Source organism: Equus caballus, chromosome 14 (assembly GCF_041296265.1).
Source record: "Equus caballus isolate H_3958 breed thoroughbred chromosome 14, TB-T2T, whole genome shotgun sequence".
NCBI classification, from domain to species: Eukaryota; Metazoa; Chordata; class Mammalia; order Perissodactyla; family Equidae; genus Equus; species Equus caballus.
The window spans coordinates 104,341,870-104,356,753 of record NC_091697.1 but is presented as its reverse complement, the minus strand read 5'-3'; the positions used below and the strand labels follow the sequence as shown (position 1 = coordinate 104,356,753).

The following is a 14,884-nucleotide window of genomic DNA, read 5'->3' as shown; positions in this document are numbered from 1 at the left end:
TGTGGATATTTGCATTTCAACAGGAACAAGCAACAGGAAGACCCTTGTTGGCGGTGGGGGCGGGAGGGAGATGAGGGGCTGCTCTGGCCAAGGATTCCTCTCGGCCCACCAGCCCCAGGTAAGTCCTTCTCCACGTGTGTGAGTAAGGACAGCCCTGCTTGCAGGAGTGTAGGTTGCCCAGGTTAAGGAGGAGAAACAGCCCACACGCATACACTCACCACCTACTTGGACAAGACAAACTTTCTCTTTCTTTGAAGATCCGAAAGCAATTGAATTCAGTCTTTTCTGACTTAAGAATGTGAAATTTGGGTTTTTTCCTCTGAAAAAACAAGGTGATAGTCTGGCATCAATAAACAAACATGGCCCAACTAATGCCCATTAAAAGGCTCATGACAGAAGTCTCCCTCTAACACATTTTGAAAACATTGGGAAATTCCTTAGTTCGTTTCACAAGTTTTGTATGCAGTCCTGAAAGGGGTTATGTGAGTGAGTGTAAAAGCCACACAGCCCATCCAGAGATGTGGCGGGACCTAAGTCAGGCTAAATCCAGATAGGAGATCCCTGAGATTGGTACAGCCATCCCTTAGAGGGGAGCAGGAGGGAGGGGCTCTGCCCGGAGTCAGATAACAAGAGTTGGAAGAGAAGGAAATGATTCAGCTTAGGTGAGAAAATGATTGCCTCTGGTGAGAATGAGCTGGGTAAAGCAGAGTTAACAGGAGTGCTTAAGAGCTGGAGCAGGGAGAGGAGGAGGCTGGGTGAGGCCTTTGGACAGGATTCCTCTCGTCTTCATGCCCTCGGCCTCCCCCACCACATCGTAACCATTCTCCGCGGCTGTGTTGCACTGCCTGGTGCTCCCTAATGAGCACGTCCAAACCAAGGAGGTCTTCTACAGGATGGTGCTCATTGCAATACCGTTTATGTTCCCCCAGATTTGGAAAGCTCCTAATTATCCAACGGTATGGTTACAGAAATAACAGTTATATGCTCAACCGTTTCATTTTAAACAAAACGTAAACAACATGGTGTTGCTGAACAAGGTTCACTTTTGCCCCTCGCCCAGAAAGCCAAGAACCAAGACGACGAGGTTGCAGCAGAGAGAGGGTTTAATCACAAGGCAGCCAAGTGAGGAAACGGGAGAGCGAGTCTCAAATCCGCCCCTCCGAAAATGAGGACTCAGGCATATTTATGGGGTTTGGGGCAAGGTGGTCTCAAGTGTGGAGATAGGTGATTGGAGGTGAGGAGAGGTGAGGTAATTGGTGAGCTGCACAAGCGTAGTCAGACCCCATGCCTCTTCATAGGATGCATGTTCACAAAATGGCGACGTTAGCATGATCTGAGGGTGGAGTTTTTAGCCTCCTGACGTCAAACGGTCCCTAACGGGGCATCTGTGTGGGCCCAGTTGATGGGTTGGTGGTCTCAACCCGCCTGAAGTGGACAAGGGGTCCTAATTCCTGAAAAGCAGCTCCCACACCCATTGCCATGGTGACCAGGCTCCAGGGAGATGTTATCTATAGGAGCCTACAGGGAGTCAGATAGCATATTGCCTCAGCAGCACAGTTAACTATGGGCGAGGAAATAAATAAAAACGATAATCAGTAATAGCAAAAAAAGAAAAACCTTTAGTTACTAGTATGTAATCATCAGTGGCTAAGTGTTTACCTGTTTCAACTGGCTCTGAGAAGCCATCCCTCAACTGCCCCCAACCCTGGCCTGAGGTCACTTCCCATCCTCTGTGTGCAATCCCCCCATCAGCCATAGTCCAGGTGGGTGTCTTTATCGCTGCACCCAACAGGTCATGTTATCTTGCTCTCTTCACATCTGTCTTAGTGCAAAAGGGGACTTCATCTTACTCATTTTGGGGTCCCTGTGCCTAGCACAGTGCTTTACATAACAGATGCTTAAAGAGTGACTGTTAAATGAGTACACGCCTAGGAGAATGTGTTAATTAGGACAATGTTAAGGACCAATTTGCTTATTAGACAAATATTCAAGGGGCTTTTAGTGCTCTTGGCATTGCAGTCCGATAGCTCAGATGGAGTCTATGTTAAAATAGCTTTTTTTCAGTTAACCTGGGAACCTGGCCATCATTGGTAATACTGTTTCTGTGAGAAAAATAAAAGTCATTCTGTTTTTAAATAGCCATCTTCCAGATGAATCTTAGGTCACAGTGTATTCCTGATTTAAGGACGGCCTGCACTTTCCAAAATGCCCCACGCTGAGTAGTTTCTACCCATGATTTGACTGAGTTGGCCAGAAAAAGTTCCTTTCCAAAAATTGGGCCTAGACACAGAGAAGGCTCACATTTTACCCTTTACTAGGTAAATTCCGTGAGCTGAGTCTGGATGTACACATTTCAGTCCTTTTCAAAATATAGAATTTAATTTTTTTTCCCTAACAGTTTCATCGGTCACCGAGGCAGATATTTCGGCCAATGTTTAAAACAACGGCTAGTCCTGGCGTGGTGCCAGAGTGTGCCAGGCATTGCTGAGTGCTGCTATTATTCAGTGTCCCTTTCTTCTTCCCAGGAGCCTCAAAAAACCCACAGCTGATCCTGTACTAAAGTCAGAAAAAGCAAATAAGAGGCTGGACATGAGGGCAAAACTATCTTCACTCTATCCAGAGAGGAGCCAGCGGTTTCCTTTTCCTGGCCACCAATTAACATAAAATTATATAAATGAACTAGAACTCGCTGAATTGTGAGGGCCCTGCAAAAAGAGCCACAGCGCTGAGCAAACCAGCTCCCTGCACCAGTATCCACTTCTCAGACGGGAGTTAACAGTTAACGGTGCAGGGAGAAGGGCCGGTGGATGGGAACAGGGCTGCTGCAGCCACAGGGCACTGTCTGGGAAAAGAATTTGCATTGAAAAGATTTAAATAGATAGGGTTAGCAAGAACTGAAAACAAAGGATTCTGGCTGGAGAGGCGGAGGAACGGGGATGAAGTTTATAGAAAGACAATAGATCGTGTCATTCTCTCTCTTCGGTGCTTGTTGGTTCAGAGAAGGCATGGAACATCTTTGGTCCAAACAAGAATGCAGTACCCTGTCCCGCTGCTGAGCAGTCAGCAGGCGGGGCCTCTGCGTGCTCTGAGCTCCCCACCCTCCAGGGACTTTAGGAGCACAAGGTGACTTGTGCTTTCTTGTGTCTGGAGAAGTAATGGCCTTCCTTTAAGAGCAAGGGAATAAAGGAGCTAAAAGCTTGTTTGTTTTATAAACAGATAACCCCCAAGGGAGAGCCACTTTGAGAATGATTTTTCTAATACAGCTGTGCCTCCAACGCATAGAAAACTAAAACTTCCAGCTGCAAGTATTTGAAGAAATAATTTAGTTATCCAAGGAAAGGACAGTCACAATTTCTCGAATGCCGACACCAATTTAAGGAGCCTATGTGCTCTGCATCCACACTAGATTTTCATCTGAAAAACTGCCTCTGCTTGGTAAATGAAAACGGAGATTCTTAGGAAATAAGGACTTCATGGTCTTTTTAGAAGCTTCAGATCCCAGATGCTGCTGATGGGTCTTAGTGCTGCGCAGAAGCTCAGGCAGTCGTCCGTTCCTCCGTTACAGTTTCCATAATAAGAGATAGCCGCTGGCATTTTATACCATTCTGTTATCCCAGAGGTTTATGGTTCGGGAAAATACAGTTATTTTAACCCAGGTATAAATTCTGTGCGGGTCATTCTGCAGTTTCAGCCTTGAGAGACGTCTTCACACAGAAGAATGTTTTCCTTTCTCTTATCAGCAACACGCACACAAGCCATTTCTCCCGGAACAAGACAGCTTATCTTGCTACCATAAGATGTATTTGGTAATTTATGACTCTAGAATCTAGAAACTAAAATGTAGTTTAAAAAAATTGAAAGAAGCCAATCTGAAAAGGCTACAACGGTATGATTCCAATTGTGTGACATTCTGGAAAAGGCAAAACTATGGAGACAGTAAAAGATGAGTGGTTGCCAGAGGTTAGGGTGGAGAGAAGGAGGGATGACTGCGGACTGCGGGGCAGGGAAACTGGCCTTCTGTAGGATCCTGTGACGGTGGAGACACTGTGCATTTCTCAGCCCACAGAATATGCAACACAGAGAGTGAACCCTAGTGTAAGCTAAGGACTTCAGTTGATGATAATTGGTTAATATTGGCTCATCAATTGTAACAAATGTGCCACACTGAGATGTTAATAATACGGGTGGGGACGAGGGGGTATATGGGAACCCTCTTTACTTTTCACTCGATTCTTTTTGGAAACCTAAAACTGCTCCACAAAGTCTATTAATTAAAAAAAACGGCAGGTCATCCTCCTGGCATCATCTCCATGGAGGCGGGGGAGGAGGGGATGGTGACGTCCTTCTGTGGTACCCAACATGTGGCCTCAAGCAATTGCGTGGTTATCGGTGTATGAAATCTCCTTATCTTTCTGGTGGTCCTTGTTATTACTAGTTTCCATGTTTAAAAACAAACCAAAAAGAAGAAGAATACAGAATTAGCTTCCCCTCTTCTCAAGAAGTTCCTGTTTCTCAGTCAGAGGTTCCCTTACACCCCTTCCAGAATCAAAGAGCCGGCAACTTTGCGGCACCGCAGAACCTGCTGGCTCCACCTTCTAGGTGTCTTGGCCAGAAAGAAAGTCAGCGCTTGCTGCTCCCTTTCGGGTCTGATCTTACCAGAGAAATCATTGGTCCTGCGCTAACCACAGGCCAGTTCCTGCGGCGCAGGAGGAATGCGTATTCCTTTCCTATGGTGCGGGCAGGGGCATGGCTGGATAACAACCACGATAAACGTCTACAATTGTAGCAGATATCACTAGGGACAACACAAGTATTGGTGAATCGTTGTTATGACAATCCAAGAGAAACCACACTTACAAGTTTACAAATCAAAGAAAGATGTGCACGAAATGCTGCATTTTACAGCGTGTGAAATGCATTTCCCTCTGGAGGGGGGAGAATGTATCCAGCAATTACCTGGCATTGAGTGTGCCTTTAATACACACGTGTACCCAGTGACAGACAAAAACGGTGAACCGGCATAAAGGCAGAGGAAATTCACATCATCGTCTCATGATGTCAGTGGTATAGGTACTCCCTGAACAAGACGAAGTTCCCTACCAAGAAGACCACAGGAAAGGCACATTCAACACACGTGAAGATAGCAAAATATTTCTTTTCCAAAGACTGTCATCAGAAATGGGATGTGTCTCATTTATGTACTACCTGCACATCTTAACTGCTAGCAGAGTACGCCAAGATCTCTCTAGGCCTACAGTCGGATTCTTCTCTATAAGATTTTCTTGGACTTAATTTCTCACATAGAACTCTGAGGAGCAGAGAAGAAATGTTGCACCAGCTCGTTGGTGAGCTGCCCAGGCTGGTGTCCGGTCCTTCCTGCTGCCAAAAAGTTTGGGAAGAGATACGATGGTTCACCTCCACGGTACCAGAGAGAGGCGGAATGCAACCCAGGCACCCTTGATTTTCTCTGAAAATCCCATGGGCTTTTGCTATTTAAAACCTTGCACATTAATTAAGCTAAGAGGAAATAAGGGCGTATAAAAAAAATCTAAAGAAATATATTGTCATACATTTTAATTTAACTCTGCAAGAGAAGAGAGACTTTTTTTGCTCTGCAATTTCCTTTCCTTTTCTGTTCGTGATAAATCAGAACACATGGGCATAATAAGAATCAGTCGAGGTGGTGAGAAAGTCAGCAGAGGGCTGAAGGAACCCTTCCTTCAGCTTTTTGAAGTACCAAAAGCTGGGGTTCTCAACCTCCAGAGGTGCCCACGAGCATTTGTTTATTTACTCTAATGATGCACACAACAATCTACTTGCAGATCACTGAAAATCACCATGTAGGATGCTTGTGTCTGAAGGTGGAATCTTGGAAGTCACTTTCTCAACCTTGTCTGTCTCTCTCTCTTTTGCAGGGCAACAGGCTTTGGCTTCTTGAATGCCCTATGCAAAGCAGCAACCGTCCTTGGAAACCTAATCTTCGGCTCCCTGGTCAGCATCACTAAAGCCATCCCCATCCTGCTGGCCTCCACCGTGCTTGTGTGCGGAGGACTGGTGGGGTTGCGCCTGCCGGACACACGAACCCAGGTCTTGATGTAACGGGAAAAAAGCCATCCGTCCTGTGTTTCTTTCTCCTGCCCTGTGTCAACCCTCCCGACTGACTCAAGGCTTCAGATGTTTCAACTATAAAAAGGTGGTCAAATATCAGAACGCTAACTCTTGCTGTGACTAAAATTCAGATGCATGCATGTCTTGCCCCTTCAATGTGATTTTGCACATTTTTTTTAACGCATTGATATTTTTCCTAACTGCGATGCTACTGCCTCCCAGGAATCAATGGAAGCATTTTTTCAAATGTTCTAGTCAGCCGGGCCTCCCTAAGCTTCTGCTCAGTGAAGGTTCAGAAGCTCAGAAGAGGACTGTGCTGCCGTAAGAAATAGATCCTGCTCCTGTTTCAACATCCACAGGAAATCTAAGTTGGCATATAATTGTATTTGTGCTGAGGAGAGGGATTCCTTTTTTTTTTTTTTCAAACAGAGTGATATTTCCTGTTTACTTAGAAAAGGATACCCAGCAATTCTTGCTGTGACAGCAGGGCCTTTCAAAGAAAACCATGTGGTACCAAACAGAGCTGGGTGGGGCTCTTTCAGGCATGACAATTGAGGTGACTCCGCTAACAAGAAAAATAAAGGCTGTGCACTTCGCTGCAAAGATCTGAGTGAGCTGCATAAGCAAGATTTCTGCCGGAAAGCCCAATTAAACTTCTAAAAAATAGGAGGAAAAGGGACCGTCAGTGTCTGTGATTGTGGCATGTGGATCAGAATGTCAGAAAATCAGATCAGAGAAAGAGAGCTTCTGCCTCCATTTACCCCGCGTCTCCCCACCTCCCCCAGCTGCCGCTCGTCTTGCCAGAGAGCAGGTGCAAGGAAAGAAAGCCACCTTCTAAAACCTGGGTCTGCCTACCTGGTCCCGCCGGCCATCCAGACTCTCTCCAGTCCAGAGACTGTCAGTCATCTGAGTTATACATTGCAAGTTAGGAAGAAATTCACACCTAAAGCCATTTGGAAATGCAAAATGATACCTCGAGGGTACCACTTTCCTGAGGAACAGTGCCCCCGGGTAGTTGATATTGGACTTTCTGGCTGGCATCACTGAAGTGGGTCCCGTTCCTCCAGTTTCCGCTGGGCTGGGGCACTGGGCACTGTGTTCCTGGCTGCCGGCTCTGTGTGAAATCACAGCCTGCCATTCTCCAAGGGCCCCTCTAGCAGACAACGGCAGCATCTCCTGGTGGGTTTTGGCTGCTCATTTTACCTCTGAATCTGCCGGGCCTGGAAGAGAGAGGTCAGCAGGACATTCCCACGGGCTGGCAGCTCCGTGACCTTCTCACCCCTCGGGCCTGCCCCTCCTCCAAGCTTGTCCTTTTTACTCATCTTCTTTGAAATTGGCAGCCTCCTTGTAGACTTGCAGTGATGACCAGCAGCCAGGAATAAATCCCATATCAAAACATTCCTTTTTTACTCTCTGTCCTGTTAGAGGGTTATCTTCATTACTTATTATAGGCATTTCCAGCAGGCCACAGCCCTGGGGCCTCGGGGAGGGGACTGCCTTTGTTTGCAGTAGTCATTACATCCAAAGATGTCTTAACCCCAGAGGCCACTCTGCCTCCCTGCTCCCCCCACCCCACCCCGCAGTGATCCTCCTGGAGCTCCAGACTGCAGGGTTCAGATTCCCTGAAAAGCTGCTTTCATTAACATAAGCTATTAATCACCTCCCCCTTAAAGTAGTTCGAGTCTGTAGAGGGGGCAGCCTGGGGTGGGGGGCTGGCAGGAAGAAGGTGCTTCCCTGGGGACACAGGCTCAGAGCCAGAACATCAGGAAAGTTCAAGCCAAAAGCTACAAAGGTGGCAGGAAGAAGGAAACTCAATAAAAACTAGATGAGATCTATGAGACTGATATCAGCAAAGCAGGGAAGAAACAGAACCTGCCCTCCTCCCCTGCCCTGCCCCGCCTGCCCCCTCCTGTGATTTATTGGAGGACAAAGATGGCAGTCAGACAACCCAAGAAGGTACCCTTCTGTTACTCCTCTTCCATAGGTATTTGTTCCCCACCTACCTACCCCTTGATTTATCTTGTTAAAAAAGACCTATCTGGGGACCTGAGCAGGTTTTTCTAGTTGAACGTAGCACGCGCAGTGATAACCGCAGACGTGGGATGTGTGTCCCCGTCAAGCCATTCAACAGAAGATAGAAATGGGCACGGAGGCCGCTCTTGAGCCTTCCATGATGGTTAACTTTGCTCCCTGGGCCACCTTACTTTGAGAAATGTCTGTTGTGGCTCTAAATGCATAAAATATCTCCCAAGCTGCAGAGCGCAGTGTACACGGAATTTTGCTCGCACGCTGAGTTGGGTCAGAATAGGAGGAACCAGCAGAACCCCACCTCCTGAGACCTGCCAGCGTGCCTCTCCAGAAGGGCTTTTCTTGGCCTTCTTGTCACCTAATCCGAGCCCCCCAGGTGGCCCAAGAGGGGTCTATTCTAATTTCCTGGACAGTCTGTGGTCACAAACCTTCTTGGTCACCACCTCTTCCACCTTCCGTGCAGTTTTCTCTGCCTCCCCCATGTTGCTCCCATCACCCTGATTCCCTACGAGAGAGCTCAGGTTGTTCCCAAATATGTGGTGTGGCCTGTCTGGCTTGTCCTGGGTTGGCTGGAGTAAGACACAGCCGTGCGAGTAAACAGAAACTCTCAGTTCTATCCGAATGGCAACTGGCACAGGACATGCAACCAGCCTCCCGTTTCATCCACAGTGGAAGGAAAACGCGAGTACGTGCAAAGAGAGAGCCTAGGGGACAGTCCCACTTGCTCCGATATCTCTAACTCCCTTTCTGTCTAAAATTTCCTCACAGCTCTTTGGAATCCATCCAGAATGCTCCTGAATCCTTTTATTATCGCTGGGTCCTCTCAGTAGGAAAAAAAACTCAGCTGCTCTAAACTGTAAATCCTGTACCACATTACACCCCAAGTAATGGGTCTTACAGCACCCAGCTCGCCTTCAACCCTGCTGCCTTGGAAGCCAAACCCAGCAGCCAGGGATCATGTGACACCCAGAGAGAAGATGGAAGGGTCCTAGGCCAAGCTCCACCACCAGCCAACAGAGACCCAGATCTTGCTGGGGAGAATGGAGGGCACTGAACATCTCTGGTCCTCAGTTTCCCCGTCTGTTGAGCATAGACTTGCAACTAGTGCAAGATTCTAGAGGATCTTCATGAAAATGGCTTCATCTTATTAACTACCTTCTTCTGATGCTAACCTCATCTTTACAAGGGCCAAGTAGGTTTAGTTTAGAAACTGAAAAATTAGGAAATAGGCAAGCATGCAGGAGCTCAGAAAGTGGTTTGGGAAGCCCCTGTGGAGTAGTCCAGAGAACACAGTTCCTGTGATGTTTGTGCTGCCAGCTTTTTAGGATCCTGAGCATCATCTCCGTTCCACACTGGCTTGACAGTTATCATTGCCTGCCCAGGAAAGGGACCCCCTCCCACCCCCCGCCAGCAGATACACACGGTTAGAAGACTCTCTGATCGCAGTACTATTGCAAAGGCCGTGTCTTGGAGCTCCCCGGACTCTCTACCCCGTTTTACTCTTGAAACGTGGTCTTTAGTAGACGGAGGCCGTCAGAAACAGTCTTTTAAGTGATTTCACCAAAGTTGGCAAATGCACCTTTATTTACAAATCTCATGAAATCAGAGTTCAGGTTTGCACCAAAAACTGCTTAGCCACTTCTCTGAGTGTCTTGAGATATCAAGGGAGAGATGGGAAAGGTAGTGACAGAAGAGAGGGTCTAAGACATCATTGAGAAGGTTCCAGAGAAGAGATTCAGGCACAGCGAGACTTTCTAAGCCCTGGGATCATTTTAAAAGCATTCCACGGGAACACCTTCTGATTGCCTCTGCCAACAAAAATAGAATATGATATTCTCCATTTTTTTCTGTTTAATATCAAAATGGCCTTTACCTATTTTTTCAATAAAACAACTCACCTGTATATGCATTACAGGCTCTGAAGCCGGAATGTCTGAATTTGGCCTTCACCTGGTATCACAGAAAGACAACTGGTTAGTGGTTAAGGTGTATATTGGCTGTATTTGGGTTTCCTTTAACCCCATGACATGCTGACCTTAGTCCACTTACCAGACCTACAAAAACACCTGTCACGTTGCAACAACAAAAAGCACTCGGCACAGGAGGGCACTCTGAAGTGGACGGTACATTTCCTACAGTTTTTGTGTCTGCCAAGCGAAGTGTATTTTGAGTAAAGCTTCTCCCGTATTCTGTGTAATGTAGTCAAAGAAAACTGTCGGCGTCTCCTGGATGTGTTGTGTGTCCCTCATCATTCCAGGCAAGGAGGACAGCTCTCCATGGCACGTTCTCTTCCTCCAACTCCTGACCATTCCTGCATCGACAGTCTCACCACGGCCGGGGTTTCCTCAGTCTTTCTCGAACATTACCTAGAGCCAGTTCAGTCATCGGGATTTGGAGTTATGAGGATGCTGTTCATGGTCTGTTTAGGCCGTTGTTTACGGCTGTCAGGGCGGGGCCAGGGAGGCAGCTGGGCAGAGGCTTCCCCCATCTCCTGTTGGCTTGTGGAATTCTTCCAGAAGCATTTGAGGAGCGCCTCCCTGCGCTGGGCTGAGGCTCTGTGCTGTCAGCAGGTCGTCCACCCTTAAATGGGGGCAGGGGAAACAGGAAGTGAAAGAGAAACCCTCCATGATGGGGGCCTCATGCTGACCCCATTACATGTTGAAACCCCCTCCCCACAAACACAAAGTGTTATTTTTCCAAATTTAAGAGAAGTAATAGCCTGTGATGGGCAGTGCAGGAGCTACTCAGAAATTGGGAAATCTTTGACAGGAGGAGAAAGCCCCCAAACTGCTTGGCCTCTGTTGGAGGGACGGCTAGCCAGTCCTTGGAAACTGAGAAAAATGGAGCCACACGTGTGCAATTTCTGTAAAAGTCTCAACAGGAAATCCCACGAAGGTACGATTCAAGGAGGAGAATCAGCAGCCCTATAAAGACAGCCCCAGTTTTATACAGATTTTCATTTTTAAAGTCCCCATTTCTTCCGAGATGTTCTTTTTATGGCCTGAAACTCAAGGTGGGGGGCTGGCGGGTCTGTTCCCAAGCCGGCAGCCCTGGCACTTCCCCTCCCTCCCTCCTGAGTGGAGTCAGCACTTCCCTCGTCCCTCTGCTGCTGCCCTTTCCCCCGGCCCCAGCTTGCTGGGGTTCCCTCTCTGATTGCAGAGACGTGTGACCGAGTCCACTGTCTCTGCCGATCTCCTCAGGCAGCTTGTCCCCTCGACCCTCAGCAGATAAGCCACCCAGAAAACAGGTTCTGACAGTCAGTAGCAGGAGATTTTCAGATTTCAGTTTAAAACCAGTGCATGGTTGTCACAAGGTGTCTGGAAGCTGCAAAAGATCTTCGGGGTTCTGGGGCCTGAGGGGAGGCAGAGCAGAGAGAGGGCGCTTGGCACTGACCCTCCACGGTCCCCTCTGAGAGCCCACGGCGCTCTCCTCCTTACCTCCTCCGGGCGGTACACACTCCCATCCTCTCCCCTCTATTCTTCTTCCTCCTCTCCTCCTCTCATCACCTCTTGACTCTAGCAGTGTGCAAAAGCAAGGCCGAACTTTGCTGGGGCATTTGGGAGTCAAGAATGTGCCGCCCCTGCCTGCAGTGGAGGCCCAGAGGGCGGAGGACACGTTGGATGGGAGGGGGTGCAGGGCTGTGAGCTCTAGACTGGTGGCTTTGACACAGCTCCCTGTGCTGGGCTAGGTTTCCAGCTGCTTCTCAACTCCGCTGGGGGATGGGATGGGCACCACTGGCGTGAAATCAGAGAGGCTCGTTTCTGGGGCAGAAGTCTGAGAGCATTTGACTCCTGAAACATGAGGAAGCTGCAGCGAGGTTCTTGGAAGTCATCGACTGTGGGAGGTGGACCCACTCCCCCAGGCCTACAGAGGGTCCTCCTTGGTGCTGAAGGCTGGGTGCTGTCCATTCAGATTTAAATGCTGTAATTGCAGAGGTTGTCCCCTCTCCGCCTACCCTACCACCTTCCATGTCCCCTTAGAGCCCAGAGTGCCCAGAACGAGGAGGAGAAAGCAGCTCTCAGCCCTCTGTTCGGACTCAGACAGGGTTTCACAGCAAGCCAGTGGCCTACCCTAGAAGCAGGGACGTGGGGTCCTAAGCAGCCTGGAGAGTGACTGGCCGAGGCTGCTCACAGGGGCCAAAGCCATCGAACGCCAGCGATGTGCTGGAACAAGCTCACACCAGTTCATCAGGGCCAACTGTTTCAGGAATTTTGTGAGCCAGTTGAGAAACACAGCCGCTATAAAAATTAAATTGTGTAAACTTAGAATTAAATACATTTAAAAACAAAGATAATAAATATTCAAAACTCATCCCTTTCTGATTACTTACTCCCTTTTAGTATTATCGATGCCTTGGAGTTAATGTATGCCTGCTGGGTCTGTATGGTAGAAATGCTGTACAATGGTGTGCTGCTGTGCACATCTTCCCAACTTTGGGTTCGGTGACATCACATCTGTAGCTTGAAATCGGCCGTGATGAGAGTATTTGTACCATGGCAATCCACAAGCTCTACAAATCAGGCTCCTCCCCCCAGACGGCTGTTCATCGTTTGCCTGCACACGGCCGCCTAAAACCCTGACCAGTACGTGGCTCCCACTGCAAAGACCTAGGCCAAACCCAGTTAAGTCCGGTGGGTTTGCAGTCAGCGTTGCCCATAAGCCCGAGGGAAGGAAAGACTTAGCAAGCTCAACCTCACATCAGAACACAAAGGCTTTCTTTCTCCCTTTGTATCCACTCAGCATAGGACCCACCTTCAGGGAGAATGTGCAGTAAATTGGCCGTTAGGCTATGTAAACAAAAATAAACTCGTTTGAAGTCACGAAGTGTCTCCCCTCTCACCCCAAGTAGGCGTCCAGGAGGGAAACTCCTTCCTTACCTTTGACAGTCCCCAGGCCTGCCTGGATGGAACCGGAGAGATTGGCTTCATCTCGTTTCCACCACTATTGTGATGGGTTTATTGTACTGAGTCTGTGTCCTAAATCAAACAGAAGAAAGAAGAAGTGTTCTTTCTTGATCTGTGCTCTCGTAGCGTCCAGAATGCCGTAATGCAGCCTCACCCTGATCAGGACCGTGTTGAACAGATCCTGTGTCCTTCACCAATGTCTAGATACTGTGGACAAGGTCCTAGAAGAGCTTTTGTTTCCGGTGAAGCTCCATTTGGACCCACGCTAACCCGCAATCCTCTTCTTTGCACTGAGAGCTTGGCAGTGGGCCTGTCCTTGGTTTTGACGTTTGGGCGTTTTGCTTTATTTTGTCTTGTTTCTTTTCTGTTTTTACTGCTCTGTAAGACCTCCTGCTGTGAATGTTCCAGTTACCCCGATTGTACCGTATCTGTGTGCTGCATGTGTGAACTCCAATAAGTTCTGTTTCAGGTTTCTGGAGTTTTCATCCTAAGTACAACTGGTCCTGTTGTGAACTCATCTTTCTGGTATGCTCCTCTGTGTCTGATTCCCGATTGCCAAAATGTTTGACCAAGCGTGTTTTAACAAATGTCGCGAGACAGCCATGCGTCTCCTTGTGAAAGGGCATGCACCGTGCAGGACGCCCTGTGTGCAGCGGAAAGCTATCAAATGTGGAAGTGTGTACACATTTATACGCCAGATACCTAATATTCATGTAACAGCTGCAAAGATATTTAATGTACATCAGATTAATAAAAGAGCATTTTTTGCTCCATTATATTCAAATAAAGACTGCTGTGTGACTGACTTCCCTTCCAAGCACGAATGGATCCTTAAAAAATAAGTCCTTTCTTTATGTCCTCGGTCATAAAGAAAACCTGTTTCCCTTGACTCAGACTTATGTGAATTGTTTCTGTGGGCTGGCGTGTCATGGGCATTGAGGTATCGTTGATATTGCAGGAACACTTTCCAATTGTTAGCCAGGACCATTGGGAAGAAAACGTTTGTGGGGGTGTTTGTGGCAAAGCAGATGCTCGAGTTCTTTTGTCCTAGAACAGGAACAGCGAACACATTGTTATGTGGCACATTAACTCCTGCTGATCGGTAGTGGCTGCTTGCAGCATTCGTTTCAGAAGAAAGATGAGAAAAGTGCTGTATTTTATAGCATTGGCATTGGAGGCAGAAATGCAGGCTGCCTGCCATGGATTTGCTAATCCCAAAACAATACTTCGATTGCATTTAACAGAAGACTCAGCTTCAGATATCTTTACTAATGAAGGGAATTGTTGCTTCGCAGAACAAAGGAGGTAGGACAGTCCCAAGGCTGGTTATGACATGCCGCATCACTGAAGACCCACGTTCTTTCCGTGTTTTAGATCAGCCATCCTCAGCTACTGGCTTTTGTCCCCTTATGGGCATGGGATGGTTCCAGCAATTCTAAGCATTAGATCCTCACAAGAGAACCCAAGGGCCAGCAGAGGGACTATCCCCTCCTTATGACACTTTCTAAGACCGAGGGGAACGTTCCAGACTCCTCCAGCAGACTTCCCCCTATGTCTCACTGGCTGGATTTGCATCATTTGCCTACTCCTAAACCAGTGACTAGGTTTAGGAGAGTAATTATATTCTAAATAATTATTGTAACTGGCTTACACTAATCAAGATTCACCTCTCCCCAGAGACCCTGGGAGCAGCTCGCTCTCCCCTGAAGCGCACGGCTTCTGACTGCCTGGACACGACTGGGGCCACGTGAGCCGGGAAGGGGAAGGTAGCTATTGAGCAAGCAGGTAAAGCCGGCCCCGAGCTCTAGAACTGTGCTAAGACTGTAGCCACGTGTAGCTATTCA

General features: G+C 47.9%; 1 protein-coding gene across 4 annotated transcripts in view; it reads left to right on the top strand.

Moving 5' to 3' along the window:
- SV2C (synaptic vesicle glycoprotein 2C) overlaps positions 1 to 13,828 on the top strand; it is a 206,287-nt gene extending 192,459 nt beyond the window's left edge. For all 4 annotated transcript variants that reach the window (XM_023618157.2, XM_070233384.1, XM_070233385.1 and 1 more), the window contains one exon: positions 5,916 to 13,828. In XM_023618157.2, coding sequence (XP_023473925.1) covers positions 5,916 to 6,099 — 184 coding nt within the window. In that variant the 3' untranslated portion in view covers positions 6,100 to 13,828. The remainder of the gene's footprint in view (positions 1 to 5,915) is intronic.
- Positions 13,829 to 14,884: the final 1,056 nt, after the last annotated feature.